The sequence below is a fragment of the Panthera tigris genome, chromosome A1 (assembly GCF_018350195.1).
Source record: "Panthera tigris isolate Pti1 chromosome A1, P.tigris_Pti1_mat1.1, whole genome shotgun sequence".
Lineage (NCBI taxonomy): Eukaryota > Metazoa > Chordata > Mammalia > Carnivora > Felidae > Panthera > Panthera tigris.
The window spans coordinates 201897698-201915921 of record NC_056660.1 but is presented as its reverse complement, the minus strand read 5'-3'; the positions used below and the strand labels follow the sequence as shown (position 1 = coordinate 201915921).

The following is an 18224-nucleotide window of genomic DNA, read 5'->3' as shown; positions in this document are numbered from 1 at the left end:
GTTATTTACAGCTAACATTGATTGAGTCTTGGTAAAAGTCCGGTAACACACGAAGACAAATATCCCCTCAGCTTTCTGAAAGATCAATGGATGTGTTTGAGGTTAGAGATACTCGGGACAGTGGCGAGGCTAGTCTCCAGCCGTGGCCGAGCATACCACGTGATCTAACCTAATTCAAAATTGAAAGCACCAAAATACAATTTAGATCTATAAAGTGGGATTTGCCATTCAATCCTCCATAATTCATGATTAACAATTTAGATGCAGAGACACAGCTAATGAAAGAAGATTTGGTTGGTGCTATTCAGTGGCTCACTTGAGTTGCCTTTTTAAAATCAGAGTTTTGTTTCCATTGAATCCAAGAACTCTTCATAAAATAGAGAAATACATATATCAAAGGAATTCGGTAAAAGTTGGTTAAAAATAAATGATCTTACAACAACATTTTAAATCCTTTAATGATTTAAAGAAAGGAAGACATATAACACTGAATGCTAAACAGGTCTTTTGAACCTCTCTTGGGAATTTAGATAGATATTGAATAGTAGATATATATTTATATATTTTACATTTTGCATGTAGGCCAGAGCTGTCTAAAATATCTCTTCATAGTAGGCTATAGGAATCTATCAGGAGATAGAAGAAAATAATTTCTGAGAACATTCTCAGTTTATCAGAGTCTTTCTTTCTGCTTTGACAATCAGCAGGGATCATAAATTTGAAGCAAATCGTGGCTTTTCTGCCTCTGGGTCTGTAGTTAAGACTGAGGAAGCCTCTCTCGGAAGAGCAGCTGCTGGTGGAGGGGGTGCGGGAGGGGCTCCTCGGTTGGGGGGAATGGCTCCCGACGACATCTGTCGGAACAGGGTGACTCGCTGGGGGACAGTGCCCCGGGCCCCCGCCTGAAGGCTCGGGCCGTGAACAGCCGTCACGGGCTGAGGGATGGAGGCCAGGGACTCGCCCACAGTGGGATGAGGTCTGGAAATGAGAGTGGAAACCTCATGGGGCAGCGAGGGCTGCGAGGCTGACAGGGGCCTGACCTCTCGGCTCAGGCTGGTGTTGTGGAGCGCCTGGGTGCTCCTGTGCACGTCGTTCTTGGGCGTGGAGCTGCCGGGCGTCTGGGGCTGCGGGGGCTGCTGCGGGGGCTGTGGGGGCTGGGGCTGCTGGATCTGCTGCTGCTGCTGCTGCTGCGTGAGCGACAGCTGGGAGGCGGTGGGCGACGCGTAGTGGAAAGTTCGAGTGGCCAGCGGGCTCTGTACCGGCGGGCTGCAGACCGCAGTGGTGTAGGAGCAGGGTGACAGGATGGCTGACGGCTGGGGGGTCTGTGTGCTGGGGCTGGGGGAATGCAGGTTGCTGTGGGACAGGCTGGTCGCTGTGTACACCGGCGGAGACTGTGTCCTCATGCGGGAGGTCGGAGTCGTGGTGGAAGAGGTGGCATTCAGGGCTGTCATTTGGGGATAACTGATGGGAGCGATTGCCTGCACCATCTCCCGGTCGTGTTTCACGATCTGCTTCAGGATCTCGTTCTCCTGATTGTTGAAGACGCCGGTGTTCAGATCCTTCTGGAACTTTTGCAGAAGGATTGAATTTTTCTTTCCTGGCGGCGAAAGAAAGACAGGCGCTTAGAAGGCCTACAAACGACTGACGACAAGCCCAAGTGAGAGTGGCTCCTGAAAGCGGAAGTATGCCAGTGTTTCCTGGAGGAGGCTTAAAAGCCAAGTACTCACCTTCAGAGCCAGACAAAAAGATGGCTCCTGCCCTTCGCACTTCCTGTATCTCTCTGGGAAATCTTACCTTCTGTGAGTCAAGTCGAGAAGCCTGTAATCTGGCAAAAACCACCTTACAGAAGAAAGGGGGCTACTTTGAAGAGTGGCAAAAGAAAGGGCATGTGGACCGGGACGGGTCTGGAAGCAAAACGTAAGTTTAAAGCTACTTTGTCAAGAAAGGACAATAGACACGCACACCATCGCAGGTACTCTACAAAAGGCTTTAGGTGGATGTATTTTATTGAATCCTCAACTCTTGCAAGTAGCTGTGTTTACAGTGCGATTTCACCCAAAAGGAGAATGGGATATGGGAAGGTTAAGAACAGTGTCCAGGAAAACATGACTACTAAGTAACCTGACTGGGGAAGGAAAACAGCAAATCTGATTGTAGATCCTTACCACGGACAACGAACCAGCTGCACCTGTGTCAATGTGAGCTCTTTCTAGAAAAGCTGTCTCTCAAGCCCCATCTTACTCGCCGAACAAGATGCTGCATTTTACTAAGATCTTTAGGTGATTCTCACGTGCAAGTTTCAGGCACACTGTTGCAAGGCCTTTGCTTTTGACCAGTGCCCATGCCAGTGCGTACATCCATATTTTTCTCATCCCTGGACCTTTAAAACGTAATGATTTTCATCTGTACCCTACCAATTAAATCAGAATAGCCAGACATGGGGCAGACTTCAGTACTTTAAAAGCAAATTTCCTCAAAGGAGTTTTATGTACAGCCAGGTTGAGAACCACTTCGTAATCTTTCCTTTTCTGAAGTGTCTTTGTGAGGATTAAGGGGACAGTGTATGGCAAGCTTTCAGTTCCCTTGAGGACCTCAGTAAGCATTACCTCTCCTTCCTGCCATTGTCTTTAGAGTGCTTTGCAGTAAGGAGACATTCCCTGGCAGACTATCAATAGAATCAAAATTAGATGAAGAGGGGAAAATCAGTAACTTTTGGTGACATCACTGATAAAACAATACCCAAATAAATATCATAACTGAACAGTGAATCCACTTTGCCATATTGCTAAATAAATTAGAGTTAGAAGGACCATTTTTTAATGGAAATATGTGTTATAATTTACTTGGCTGCTGGAAAACTATCATTTTAAATGGTTGCCAAAAATAAATACTTGTCTCTCCTTACAGAATTGTTCTAATTTTCTAAAGAACAAAAACTGCTATATTGGTAATAAATATAATGCTTATTTGGCATTATTATTATATATTATTATATTATATATAATATATAATAATATATATTATATATTATTATATTATTATTGTCTTAACTACATATGGTGTACATTTATAAGCCATTGCCACAAAATGGAAAAGGGAAATATTTCTTTGTCATCATGTGAATAGTCAACGTTTTGTAATGTTACTATCTGTGAACTTATAGAGAAATACTCTACTTTTTAATGTACTGTTAGAATTTTATAAGGATCAAAACTGCAATGGCTTGGTGCTTATTAGCAATTTTATTGCCTATATTATTGACTGCAAACTTTCTTATACAAATTAGTTGGAATAAGTGGGATGAAAGTGAAGCTGTCGCAGATTAACAGAAATTCTCTATTAAAATATCGTGATTTTATTGCTTTCTCTAAAGATGTCTAGCTGGCTTAGGAAAAACCTCATGTGCTCAGATATCAGTCTCTCGCTCTACCATGAGCAGTCACAAACCACAAAAAGGGTATTTTCAAATGAAGTAAAGATGCTTTCAGGAATACCCACTTTTATGGGCACTGTCTCTCTCCACACTGTGTCCTGTTACGGGTCTGAGTTGTCAATATGAATTTCTACTATGTGTGTTTTGTCTAACGATAATGTCCAAAAGCTACCTTTACTTCTCCTAACCTAATTTCAGACTCTTATGCCTCTGTCATCCCACTTATATAGAAGGAAAGAAAGATATAATGTGCAGAAGAAAAGCTGACATAAGACTACATCCTTCAAAAAGCCTTACCTTTAATGAGAATGAAGCACATTTACTTCCAAGTGATCCCAACCCCATCACCTTTGAGATCATGGATTCCTTCACCCCTCCCTACCACCTCTCTTCAAGAATATTCGTTGTGTACTAGGTACTGTGAATGTAATAGTGAATTAGACGTGTTCTCTACATTCACAAATCTTAGCATTGTTAGAGCAATTACAATAATAAAGGCAGTATTGTGATGGAGGAAATTCCTAGGCGGGGATGGGAGAACATACCTAGGATATTCAGCCGCGTAGCGGTGGGAGGTCAGGGGAGATTTCTACAGGGAAATGATATCTATACTGAAAATTGTATAGATTATGAAAATTGAGTAGAGTGAAGCGGGGGCAGGGCAGGGTAGGGTGGGGGGAAGAGGATTTAGGTGTAGAGAGTAAACGCTTACTACCTTCTGATATCAGAATGTTCCAGCATATTTTAGGAAGCTAATAGCAAGCCAATCTGATTTAACTTTACTATAGCAATTATTCAAACCTTTAAACTAGTGTAACTAGTAAAGTCTAATTTATATATTCTTATTTGAGAGCAGAGAAGACTTTAAGTCGATGTTTACAAAGTAAAGCATCTATGTAGGGCATTTCTATCAAGGTTTTTCCTGCTTGAGTCTGTATTACAAACATTTCAAGAAGCTTCTACTGAGACAATTAAAACACACAAGTTTTCAGTTCTCAATATATAGATAAAAGTGTAAAGGTGATACGTAAAAATTTTTTAAAAACCTTGTAGCAAAATTTGGTTTGTAATATAGACTCATACTATTATAATTTTAGTTCTATTTTAGTGCTACCTAAAATTTTTATCATTGCTTTTTACCTGAAGATTCAAATTGTATTGGCATCACTGGGGAAATCAGACTGAGCAGCTAGTAAAAATAGAGATGATTAAATAAATCCAGAACACTTAAGAAGAGAAAGTTAGACAGTAGAAATAGGGCTAGAGCTAACTGCTATTTCTATGCTAATTAAAAGGCAACCTATGATAGCATTTAGGACTTACAATTGTAAACATATATCAGTCCACTAGAGTATAACCTAATTGTACATGTAAAAGATAATAAAACTGAAGAGAATACCTATCCGATCTAGTCGGTCAATGGCAACCGTCTCAAAGGCTCTCCGCATCATTGGATATTCCTCCAGGACCTCATTGAAATTGTCCACGGATAGTGAATAAAGACGACAATATGTATCAGCTCGAACACTGGCAGTGCGGCGTCCCTTGGTAAGCAAGCAAATCTCTACAAAAACAAGAAAGAAAGATTTGTTTGGTCATTTTCTTTCCAAGACCACTGAGACCTACAATTAAAAAAAAAAAAAAAGTCTCATGGTGTGATCAAGCAATGATTGGCAGCATTTTCTTTAAAAAAAATTTTTTTTATTGTGTATTTATTGTTGAGAGAGAGAGACAGAGTGTGAGCGGGGGAGGAGCAGACAGAGAGGGAGACACAGAATCCAAAGCAGCCTTCAGGCTCTGAGCTGTCAGCACAGAGCCCAACACAGGGCTTGAACTCACAAGCTGTGAGATTATGACCTGAGCTGAAGTCAGACGCTTAACTGACTGAGGCACACAGGTACCCCGGCAGCATTTTCTCTTTTATCAGTAAATTCCTCGTGACAAAAATATCCAATTAATAATATGCAACCTTATAATAATATTGTTTTTTAAACAATTAAAGTTTTTAGTTCAAATGGAAAGCTGAAACAGATTTATCTATCCCTCAGCTGTCCTTCCAATGCATCTGAAATAATAAAAGTGTAGAAAATGGAATCATAAATCCACGGTGGAGTTAAGTATTGGAAAAAACTGTAATCAGACAAGATTTTTATAAAGTTTGGAAGGCAAAAAGCAGATCATAACATATAGACAGAAACCAAAGTGAACCCGAGCATTGGTCTAGAAAGTCCTATGATCAAGAAAAATGACCACGGGTTCAGATGGATGTGTTTCAGGTATGCCTTATGTTGTTGGCATATTCCCAATAAGATCAGTATAAAAAGCTATATACCAAAGGAATAGAGTGGCTTTCTATTTCAAGAGTTTCTCAGAAGAATTCTTTCTTGAGAATTAGATTTCCAAAATGTGGTAAGCAAACATTTGCAAATCCGGATTCCCTTATTTGCTAGTTAAATAGATCTATAAGTGGTAATTTTCTATTTCATTTCCCCAAGTTTATTAATTAAACTCTATGAACTTTGATCTAAAAAAACAGAAACAATTAAAAAATTTAGTTTCAAGGTAACCAATTTGAAAAAAGAAATGGCAGAAGTATTTCTGAAACGCACAGTTTCCTAACGTAAGGATGAAAGGGGTCTAAATTCACACTCTTCAATAAGGTCAGTTCATGTTGATGAACATTGTGAGTAAATTATGTGGTAGGGATTATGTACTTGATGTTAAGGCTAGAAATATGAATCAAACATAATGTCTACTTTTGTGTTACTTATACGATGATGGTTAAAAAAAAGAGTTAATCTTAATTAAGAGTTCATTTAAATGCAATCTGGTAAGAACAACAATACAGACTGTGGGCATTCTGGGAGTATTTAGAAACACATCTGAACCAATCTGGGAAGACAGAATTTTAGGAAATGCCACCTGAACAACCAGTTATGCTGTTGTTCATGCTGGTAACATGTTATAAATTTAATAAATAATATTGTGGAGTGTTCATGTGTGTGTGTGCGTGTGTGCGTGTGCGTGTGTGTGTGTGTACTAGGTATATGTAGAAAGATGAATCTATATTGGTTAATATTTAAGCATAAATATTATCATACTATGGAATTTGCTGGCTACTGTACTCTAAACAATGAAATAAAAGGTTTAAACAACTGAAAGTTTATGTCATCACAGTTCTGGAGGCAACTCAAAACTCTTCAGCCATTATCTCTTGGCATCTCCTCAGTAATTTCTTAGTGAAAAACGGAACAAATGAAGGTGTATTCATTCATGAGCAGGAAAAATCACTGGTCAGTGTGAAAATCACTTCAAAATAGTCCCTTCTTTTAAAGCCTCTGTAGTCTTTGTTTCTACCATGAGTAACACAAAAAATGCCACACACTTAGCAATGAAAAAAGCAGACCTTCTGATCATTAAAGAGTCTTAGATTTCATGAATTTCCAAATTCAATATGTGAATGGAGCAGTTGCTTCTAATATTAAGTCATTTTGGAGATCCACTTATTGAGGGAAAAGAGTCCTGTGTTAGGTGTTACAGAGTTTTTCTGTATTTACTCTGAGTGGGTGTGTATTTGGGTTTGGGCAAAAAACAGAGAAAGAAAATACAATTTAGTCACCTGTATCTCATACTATCCTTTAGGTTAAGAAATTATGTGTATATTAATTTATCACTATTTTTATTTTCTTGTATTGGATTTTATAATCACTTCTTAAATATCACTTATCTCCTTCGTTGGCTTTAGACATTTTAAAGACAGTAACTATACAGTAACATTATTGTATCCCTCCCAGCAACTGCAACCTTGAGTTTTGAGCCCAGGGAAAATTATTTTAAAATGTTTATGAGTATGTAATGATAGTGGACAAACCCAAGGCCCACATTAAGTTCTGTTCTTAAGTTGTAGATAATGTAGTATTAGTTCCCCTGTGAGGTATCTCCCCTTTGTAATAGAACTGGCTAAATGATTTATGTACCTTCTTTAGGCAACAAAACATATCTTTGCAGGTTTTGTTCAATGTCTATAATGAAAAAAGTGTTTAGAAGGTATGGTAATATTTTCTTCAGTGTAGATAATGTCTTTACTCATTAGGTAGAAAATTAACTTGCTGTGGGGTGCTCAGATTGATTTCACACAAAAAGCAAAATACACAATGAAATAACATTGAATTCCCAAAGAACAAACCAAGTTCATCTTACAGAGATGTAAGCTTTTTAAAGAATCCTATGGCATATTTTCTAGACTGTGTTGATTGTTCCAATCTTTCTGCTTTTTTTTCTTGCTTATTTACTCTTTGAGACCTCGACTAGGAATTTCCCAGTGGTGCAACCACTGTTTTAAAATTTTTAGTGCAAATCTACTTGGAAATAAGTCCCTTTGTCTGGATACAAATTTCTAAATAATAATCAAATAATCAAATAATCAAATAACACAAGTATTGAGTTCTTGGCATATTTTAATTCTGTATGATTCTCTTTTTTTCTTTATAGGGTACTTTATTTCACCTACTGAAGAGGAAAAGTGACAGTAATGCTCCCCCTCACAGGCAGATTGGAAAACTATTTTCAATTTCAACATTATAAAGAGTATGTCCCAGGAAATAAAATTTGACCCACCACCCACCAAATTAAAAATATACTTTTAATAAACCTTAGGGTATGAGATACATCAACTACTCAACGCTATTTTTGCTGCCATTAGTTAACCTTGATCATATGTGTTTCAGTCTATGTGACATTACTGCCACCTATATGAAGTCATTTTATAAGGTAGGGCAAATGGTGTCAACAATTTTGCAACTCAGAAACATTTCCCTGACCCTTAAAACAGAATTTGACATTGCAGTAACACAGGGACTTAGCAGGAACTTATGACAGAAATTTGTAAGGTAAACGTTTAATTTGAGTTTCTAGAATTTATGGGAAAATTTGTACTTGGCTGCTCAGAGTAACCTAAGCAGGAAGCTGCTCCCTTTTTAAAGTATTCAATATCATGAAATAAAAGTAATTCACTATTGTGTATCAGAATACTAATTTCCTATAAATTACTTAGGCTTCTAATCCAGTGCCTCATACAATGTGCAAAAGGAAGTATCACTTTTTTCATTTTCTTTCTATATTTGTATTTGTTATCTTTCTATATTTAGTGGTAGTAAACTAGTAAAATATCACGTCTTATGGCATAGGAGGTGGTAACATCTGGCTGAAATCAATCTGCATATCAAGCTTGGCTAGTAGAAACATTTCAGATCTCAGATGGATTTGAATAGGAATCTAGGGAATTTGGAATAGAATAGAACATTAAATCGATGTAAATTTGTACTTTGAAATGTTTCACATCTTTTATAACCTTTTGAAACAGATTGGATATAATATCTCTCCAATTTCAAGTATTATAAAGGAATAATTATGCATATAGATTATATTATGATAGTCTCATAACTAGAATATCCAATTTTGCTTTATTTTCTAAAGATACAACTGATCATTTCAGTTCTCATAGACACAGTCATATTTATATAATTATTAGCATCTTCTACCACTGGCCATGCTAATTGTCATTTATAGCATCTAAAGTTATTGCTTTTCCAAAAAAAAAAGTCTTAGCTCTCCCCCCATATGTTTGGTCAATACATCTCTCTTAAAGCATAGAAATTAGGGTGATCACCCCTGGCTCTGAATATCGACCAGTAGTGGCATCTCAGACAAGATGAGCATTGGCAAAGTTGTTACAAGGATTAACTAAAAGAGTGCTTACAAAGTGCCTGGCACAAGCCTACCACAGTGCGGACACTCTTAAAACATGAGTCCTTTCCTTTCCTTGTTATGTTCCCTCTCCTCTTGCTGTATTTTTTTTCCCCTTGTGATTTTGACTATACCTGCTGGAACAAGCAAGTAACTGTTTCATGTATCAAATAACTGTTCAAATGTGTAAAATATATTTATCATTTCCCATACCTTTGTAAGTAACCTGCTTTTTACATGTTTATTTTTGAGAGACAGAGGGAGAGAGAGCACAAGTAGGGGAGGGACAGAGAGAGAAGGAGACACGGAATCGGAAGCAGGTTCCAGGCTCTGAGCTCTCAGCACAAAGCCCAACGCAGGGGTTGAACTCACAAACCGTGAGGTCATGAGCTGAGTCAAAGTTGGACGCTTAACCGACTGAGCCACCCAGGCGCCCCAATAATCTGTTTTTAAACTAATCATCCCAATTCCTTAGACTCATCTCAGGTGAGATGGTTTCACACCCATGGACACCCTTCTTAATTATCTTTGTGCCTCCGCTCTACTTGATAATCGTGCATCTTAGACCTTACAGCACATTTTCAGACTTACTTGTTTCTGTGATGCTTCTCTATACTAACTTATAAAGTCTTTAATGAGAAGTACAACGATCACATTTGCAATGTCTAGCGCTTACCATAGATTTAGTCATAGAATATAATTTGGTTCAAGAACTAAAGATGAATGAACCAATCAATAAATTAAGAACAGAATGACTAACATCAGTGTGCAAACATTCGTTATAAAACAAAGTGCTCACATTTGAGCACAACATTCCAAATAGCCATTTCTGTTTGAAGAGCTCGGACCTATCCACCAGACTGCCCTTATCCTTTATCTGGTTCCTATTGATTACAAACATGTTTGTGACATGATTGTTTCATTCTGTTGGATATACAGATGTTTTCATTAAGGTTTATAGTTCCCACTCCTAAACCTCTCACTCCTTCCCCTTTGTTACGATGTATGTGTCTTTAACTTCTACTGTGACTCCTTCAACTGCCTAATGTCTACATAAAATCTGCTTTACACAAAACTATAAACCGTTATCTACTATATATTTATACCACTTGTCTTTAGCAAGTTAAAAAGACTTGATGGACTACCTCAGTAATTTCCAGAATATCTGTTGAATAGATAAAAAACAATCACTGCCAGCCCATGTTAGCCTATGTCACATACAGAAGATTAAAGGGGATCTGTTATGTGATTGGAACAAAAATCACATAAATAGTATCAAAGCTAAGAAGGGTAAGACCACAGTTTTCCTAGTTCTATCCATCTTTAAAAATCCACTGGACCACTCCAAGTCTTTCCTTTTGATTTTAAATCTACCAACACTCAACTCTTTAAAAGTTAATCAAACACCTTGAATTATAAATGCCTTTAAAAAGCAGCCAGCTTTTAAAAAATTCATCAAATGATTTTGGCTCTTAGCTACCTCAAGTGTGTTTTTTGAAGGGATATCCTGACAGCTCTGTTTTCCTATGTGGTTTAATAGGCTTACACCAAATGAAAAAGGAAAGTACAGCAGAAATAATATCTAAACAGAAAATATACTCAGTAGATATTTAGGAGGTAAGTCTTCTACAGAAAAAGAGTTACTTGTCACCAAAAATTTCCCCTGGTTCTCTCTCTTTGTTTCTTTCACTCACATGTAACATATACACATGTGAATAATAAAATAGGGATTTAAATACACATTTTCTTGGCTTATTTAATGTATTATTATTTAATGGTTTGTTCTGGTTTATTTATTGTCATGTATTATTAAGGGTCAACTGATTCATACTGGAATCTTCAGTGTAGTGCTTCCTACACTTTAATATGCATAAAAATTGCCTGGATGTCTTGCTGAAAGCAGATTAGGATTCAATAAATGGGGGGGGGGGTGCGTACACACACACGCGCGCGCGCGCGCGCGTGGGTGAGGTGCTGACACTGCATTTTTCTAACAGGATCTTAGGTGACGTCAATGAGGGACTTTTCTGGGAAATGAAGTCTTGTAGCTGTCAGGTTTACATCTAAACCAGGGTTCTCTGTTTACTTTATTTTTTATTTTTTATTTTTTATTTTTTATTTTGTATATGAAATTTATTGTCAAATTGGTTCCATACAACACCCAGTGCTCATCCCAACAGGTGCCCTCCTCAATACCCATCACTCACCCTCCCCTACCTCCCACCCCCCATCAACCCTCAGATTGTTCTCAGGTTTTTTTTTTTTTAACATTTTATTTATTTTTGAGACAGAGAGAGACAGAGCATGAACGGGGCCGGGGCAGAGAGAGAGGGAGACACAGAATCAGAAGCAGGCTCCAGGCTCTGAGCCATCAGCCCAGAGCCCGACGCGGGGCTCGAACTCACGGACCGCGAGATCGTGACCTGAGCTGAAGTAGGACGCTTAACCGACTGAGCCACCCAGGTGCCCCTGTTCTCAGTTTTTCAGAGTCTTTTAAGGTTTGGCTCCCTCCCTCTCTAACCTTTTTTTTTTTCCCTTCCCCTCCCCCATGGTCTTCTGTTAAGTTCTCAGGATCCACATAGGAGTGAAAACATATGGGATCTTTCTCTGTATGACTTATTTCACTTAGCATAACACTCTCCAGTTCCATCCATGTTGCTACAAAAGGCCATATTTCATTCTTTCTCATTGCCACGTAGTATTCCATTGTGTATATAAACCACAATTTCTTTATCCATTCATCAGTTGATGGACATTTAGGCTCTTTCCATAATTTGGTTATTGTTGAAAGTACTGCTATAAACATTGGGGTACAAGTGCCCCTGTGCACCAGCACTCCTGTATCCCTTGGGTAAATTCCTAGCAGTGCTATTGCTGGGTCATAGGGTAGATCTATTTTTAATTTTTTGAGGAACCTCCACACTGTTTTCCAGAATGGCTGCACCACTTTGCATTCCCACCAACAGTGCAAGAGGGTTCCCGTTTCTCCACATCCTCGCCAGCATCTATAGTCTCCTGATTTGTTCATTTTAACCACTCTGACTGGAGTGAGGTGGTATCTGAGTGTGGTTTTGATTTGTATTTCCCTGATGAGGAGTGACATTGAGCATCTTTTCATGTACCTGTTAGCCATCTGGATGTCTTCTTTAGAGAAGTGTCTATTCATGTTTTCTGCCCATTTCTTCACTGGATTATTTGTTTTTCAGGTGTGGAGTTTGGTGAGTACTTTATAGATTTTGGAGACTAGCCCTTTGTCCGATATGTCATTTGCAAATATCTTTTCTCATTCCGTTGGCTGCCTTTTAGCTTTGTTGATTGTTTCCTTTGCAGTGCAGAAGCTTTTTATCTTCATGAGGTCCCAATAGTTCATTTTTGCTTTCAATTCCCTTGCCTTTGGGGATGTGTCAAGTAAGAAATTGTGGCAGCTGAGACCAGAGAGGTTTTTTCCTGCTTTCTCCTCTAGGGTTTTGATGGTTTCCTATCTCACATTCATGTCCTTTATCCATTTTGAATTTATTTTTGTGACTGGTGTAAGAGAGTGGTCTAGTTTCATTCTTCTGCATGTTGCTGTCCAGTTCTCCCAGCACCATTTGCTAAAGAGACTGTCTTTTTTCCATTGGATATTCTTTCCTGCTTTGTCAAAGATTAGTTGGCCATACTTTTGTGGTTCTAATTCTGGGGTTTCTATTCTATTCCATTGGTCTATGTGTCTGTTTTTGTGCCAATACCATGCTGTCTTGATGATTACAGCTTTGTAGTAGAGGTTAAAGTCTGGGATTGTGATGCCTCGTGCTTTGGTCTTCTTCTTCAAAATTACTTTGGCTATTCGGGGTCTAAAGCAGAGATAATACCTATCTTCTCAAGCTGTTCCAAAAAATAGAAAGGGAATGAGAACTTCCAGACTCATTCTATGTAGCCAGCATTACTTTGATTCCCAAACCAGACAGAGACACAGCAAAAAAAAGAGAACTACAGGCCAATATCCCTGATGAATATGGATGCAAAAATTCTCAATAAGATACTAGCAAATCCAATTCAACAGCATATAAAAAGAATTATTCACCATGATCAAGTGGGATTCATTCCTGGGCTGCAGGGCTGGTTCAACATTTGCAAATCAGTCAATGAGATACATCACATTAATAAAAGAAAACATAAGAACCATATCATATGATCCTGTCAATCGATGCAGAAAAAGCATTTGACAAAATTCAGCATCCTTTCTTAATAAAAACCCTCGAGAAAGTCAGGATAGAAGGAACATACTTAAACATCATAAAAGCCATTTATGAAAACCCCAAAGCTAATATCACCCTCAATGCAGAAAAACTGAGAGCTTTCCCCCTGAGATCAGGAACACGACAGGGATGTCCACTCTCACTGCTGTTGTTTAACATAGTGTTGGGAATGCTAGCATCAGCAGACAACAAAAGGAAATCAAAGGCATCAAAATTGGCAAAGATGAAGTTAAGCTTTCACTTTTTGGAGATGACATGATATTATACATGGAAAACCCGACAGACTCCACCAAAAGTCTGCTAGAACTGATACATGAATTCAGCAAAGTCGCAGGATACAAAACCAATGTGTAGAAATCAGTTGCATTCTTATACACTAACAATGAAGTAACAGAAAGACAAATAAAGAAACTTATCCCATTTACAATTGCACCAAAAATCATAAAATACCTAGGAATAAACCTAACCAAAGATGTAAAAGATCTGTATGCCGAAAACTATAGAAAGCTTATGAAGGAAATTGAAGAAGATCCAAAGAAATGGAAAAACATTCCGTGCTCATGGATTGGAAGAATATTGTTAAAATGTCAATACTACCCAAAGCTATCTACACATTCAATGCAATCCCAATCAAAATTGCACCAGCATTCTTCTCGAAGCTAGAACAAGCAATCCTAAAATTTGTATGGAACCAGGGTTCCCTGTTTAAAAGAAACTGGAAAATGGTGGCAAAATGGAATGGAAATTAAGGAACAGTATAAATTCAGTCAACAGATGATTTCCCTGTAGCACCTTGAAGGGAACTATGGGAAATATAAGAGAAATTAAAAAAAAAACAACAAAAAAAACCCCAGAGTGTATAGTTAATTAGAAATCCAAACACAACACATAAAACAAGACTGAGAATAATTCCAAAGCTGAAGTGTCTGCTAAGGAATTTAACCTGATAAAAATCTAGAAGTCCAGACACTACATCATCTGTCTCAGTCTAGTTCTATTAGCTTTGGTGACATGAGGAACCTTAGGTAGGCTCTGAAAAAAGTGTAGGGATTACTTTGGTTAGGCCATCAGGATGGACAAGACAAATAAATGGGATGGGAAGGAAGACACTGGAGTGAAATAGTGCCATGAGCACAGGTTCAGAGAAGAGTGTGTGTGTGTGTGTGGGGGGGGGGGGGGGGGTTTCCATGGAACTGTAAGAACAGCGGCCACAGGATCATATGGGTTTGATTAGTCACAGAGAATATTCTTCCACAGATAAGAAGTTTGGTCTTAATTGACAATGCTATTGCAAGGATTTTGAAGGAAGGAATTTGTGTGTAAAATATTGTCTTAGGAATAAATGGAATAGACCTAGGGAATTCTAGATCTCTTGATATCTTGCCATACATGGGGAAAAACAGCCTTTCTCTAGAAGGTACGCTCATTCTCTTTCAGGTACATTCATTTTGTTTCACGATGTAGGAATATTAATCTATAGTTGGCTTGTAGAATGAGAGGAGACAGAGGCTCCTAGTGGTTAAAAAAGATTTGTAAAAAAGTTTCAATAATAATTTGGGTATGAGGTAATGGGGATTTGCCTAAAGTAAAGCTACAGCATCCAGAACAAAAGTGATCTCTTTTAAGAATTACTAAATGAAGCTTCAAAAAGAACTTGAAAGGAGATAAGGCATCTGTGAATTTTGAACCTACATGTAAAGGCAAACCACTAGAGAGTGTTTGTTTTGAGCAAGGTAAGATAAAAGGTTGTTTTGGGAAAAATTTCCAGCGAAACTTCGGCATCCTGAGAAAACTCTCATTTCACGAAACTCTTCGTGACATGAATCCAGTAGCTCCTTTTTATAAAATTAGAAGCAGTATGTCTTTGTGTGTATTCGAGTTGGTAAGCTTTTATCATGTGACTGGGTATGTGTGACAGTGCAACCATGACTGATGCCTACCTCCAAGACTGTCATCCAAAACAGGCCAGCAGCCCAAAGGATGGCCTGGCTGGAGACCTCTTCCCAATGGGGATGCTTCACACTGGATTGTGACTCACAGGCCTAACTATACTTTCTCATGAGGAAACTGAAAGTAACGAACAGCTAGGAAAGTCAGAGATTACATATGTTATGGGAAAGGTGAGTCCCTACGATGGCTCCTGGGGTCCTGGAATTGCTATGATTTCCTGAGGGGAATTCTCTCTTGCCACAAAATCAGCATCTGACTTCCCTGGGGTGGTTTGCTGTGGCTTTCTTTCTTCCTGGGTTCCCTTATAGTAGGCTTCACCACCTCAGCTAACCTGAGCTTGGCTCCGTATCACTTAGCCTGAAAATGCCTGACTCATACTCATCTCCATCTGTGACCTCCTTCCGGTGTTCATACCAGTCCATTTTGTTAAAAGCCTCTACCTTGTCTATTCTTATCCTCTCTTGAGAGCTTACAGTGAGTTCTTCAAGTCCAGTGCGTGAGTAGTCACAGAGAGGACTTGAAGTGAGTAGAAAACTAATATCCTACCTATAGTGTTTCCATTTTCTACTTCTGAGTAATCCAAGGTATCAGTAGAGAGGTGAGCTGGAAATCTTTTTGTGCAAGGCAACAGTAAACATGTATTAGGCACACAAAGCAACCATACACTCATCCTGCCACCCAGAAAACAAGCATATTCACAAATTAATCCTAACTTGGTAAATATCTGGTGATATTCCCCCTCCAAGAAGCACCACTGTATATGACAACAAATAAGCAAACTGAAGGTAATAATTACAATCATAAAAATGACACGTTCTGAATTTAAAAGTTTGTGTATAAGTTCAAGAACGTATTAATGATGAAAAATAATCCATGTCCGTAATTAGTTGGCTTAGTTAGTAGCATGTATTAAGTAATAGAGCAAAAATGCGTATGTATTAAGTGAGTAATAATAAGTAAAATATATTTTATAGAATGATTTTGCTTATGTTATTCAGAATGAATTCAATTTGGATAAAAGGTTAATTTTAAAATGAGAGGATATTGGGGTGCTGGGTGGCTCAGTCAGTTAAATGTCCAACTTCAGCTCAGGTCATGATCTTGCAGTTTGAGGGTTTGAGCCCCGCATCGGGCTCTGTGCTGACAGCTCAGAGCCTGGAACCTGCTTCAGATTCTGTGTCTCCCTCTCTCTGTCCCTCCCCCATTCATGCTCTGTCTCTCTTTCTCTCAAAAATAAATAAACATGAGAAAACAAAATAAAAAAATGAGAGGATACGTCAGAATTCCTATGCCAAATCCAACCCCTAGGTTATATGGAGTCTGCCAACCCCTAGGTTATGTGGATTTTTTTCCCCTTCCAAATAGATGACCTTTATCATATCCTAATTTAGTCAAATAAAATCTGTAAAGAATAGCAATCAGTGCGCTAAGGATGCACAAACTAGTTTTTAACTTGTGATTTCAAGCAAAATAAGCTGAAGAATTGGGTCAAACGCCCCTTCCTGACCTACTTGGTCAGTATGATAAATGGACATCAGGAAACTCCTACCAGAGATGGTCTGACTCTCATCCTGGAGAAAAGGTATCTTCTAATCCTTTATAAGCTTAACTGAGATGTGATTGCATCTTTTTTAAACTATATCCAACAGAAACTTCACTTAACCAGGTATGCAGTTAGCCAGTATTTTCTTCTCAGTTTTGTGGAGAAGATAACGGTAGAAGGAACATATCTCAAAATATAAAGTTTATTTTAAAAAAGCTTCCTTTTTTCCCTATTTTTTTGATAAGATTTTTACTGTGGAATATTTTAAATATATAAAATATATTAAAAAAGGTAGAATAGTATAAAAGTATGTTAGAAAACTAGTAGGATAGTATAACATCAGAGTCTAATAATCTGTAGAACAGTGTAAATAACAATAAAATAAATCCCCCATTTGTTCCCCACCCAGCTTAAGCAATTATAAACCCATAGCTAAACTTATTTCACTGGCATATTTGTCCTCTCCCTGATTACTCTGAAATAAACTGCAAATATATTAAATTAATTCAACTTCAAAGTTTCAGTATGCATTCCTAAAATATGCATAATTTTAAAATAAAAATCATTATAATATCAATATAATACCTAAAAATTAACAATAATTTCTTTTTTTTAATGTTTTTATTTACTTTTGAGACAGAGAGACAGAACATGAGCAGGGGAGGGGCAGAGAGAGAGACACACACACACAGAATCCAAAGCAGGATCCAGGATCTGAGCTGTCAGCACAGAGCCCGACGCGGGGCTCGAACTCACAGACTGTGAGATCATGACCTGAGCTGAAGTCGGACGCTTAACTGACTGAGCCACCCAGGCGCCCCAACAATAATTTCTTAATATTATTAAATAATCATTCAGTGTTCAAATTTATGCCCAGGAACAAATTTTGTAAATTTACAATTTCCAGGTCATGTTACAACTCTCTCTCCCCTTCCCAGAGGCGCCTTAAGCAGAATAGTCCCCTAGAGCCTACAACATTTAAAATAAATACAAATAGGGGTGCATGGGTGGCTCAGTCGGTTGAGTGTCCGACTTCGGCTTGGGTCATGATCTCATGGTTGGTGAGTTCGAGCCCTGCATCGGGCTCTGTGCTGATGGCTCGGAGCCTGGAGCCTGCTTCAGATTCTGTGTCTCCCTCTCTCTCTGCCCCTCCGCCGCTCACACTCTGACTCTCTCTCAAAAATAAATAAACATTAAAAAAATTATTAAAATAAGGTTTTTGAAAGATGAAAGATCTGTATTGCATTATAATACTATACCAGGACAGAAAATATACTCATGTATTTCAAAGAAAGAGAGTCACCTATTTTAAGAGAAC

The 18224-nt window shown here is 38.3% G+C and overlaps 1 protein-coding gene across 1 annotated transcript in view; it reads right to left on the bottom strand.

The window, feature by feature from the left end:
* Nucleotides 1-588: 588 nt before the first annotated feature.
* HCN1 (hyperpolarization activated cyclic nucleotide gated potassium channel 1) overlaps nucleotides 589-18224 on the bottom strand; it is a 386411-nt gene continuing 368775 nt past the window's right edge. Inside the window, exons 7-8 of the mRNA XM_042960321.1 lie at nucleotides 4830-4994; nucleotides 589-1594 (exon numbers count right to left, since the gene is read on the bottom strand). Of these exons, the coding sequence (XP_042816255.1) occupies nucleotides 711-1594; nucleotides 4830-4994 (1049 nt within the window). The 3' untranslated portion in view covers nucleotides 589-710. The remainder of the gene's footprint in view (nucleotides 1595-4829; nucleotides 4995-18224) is intronic.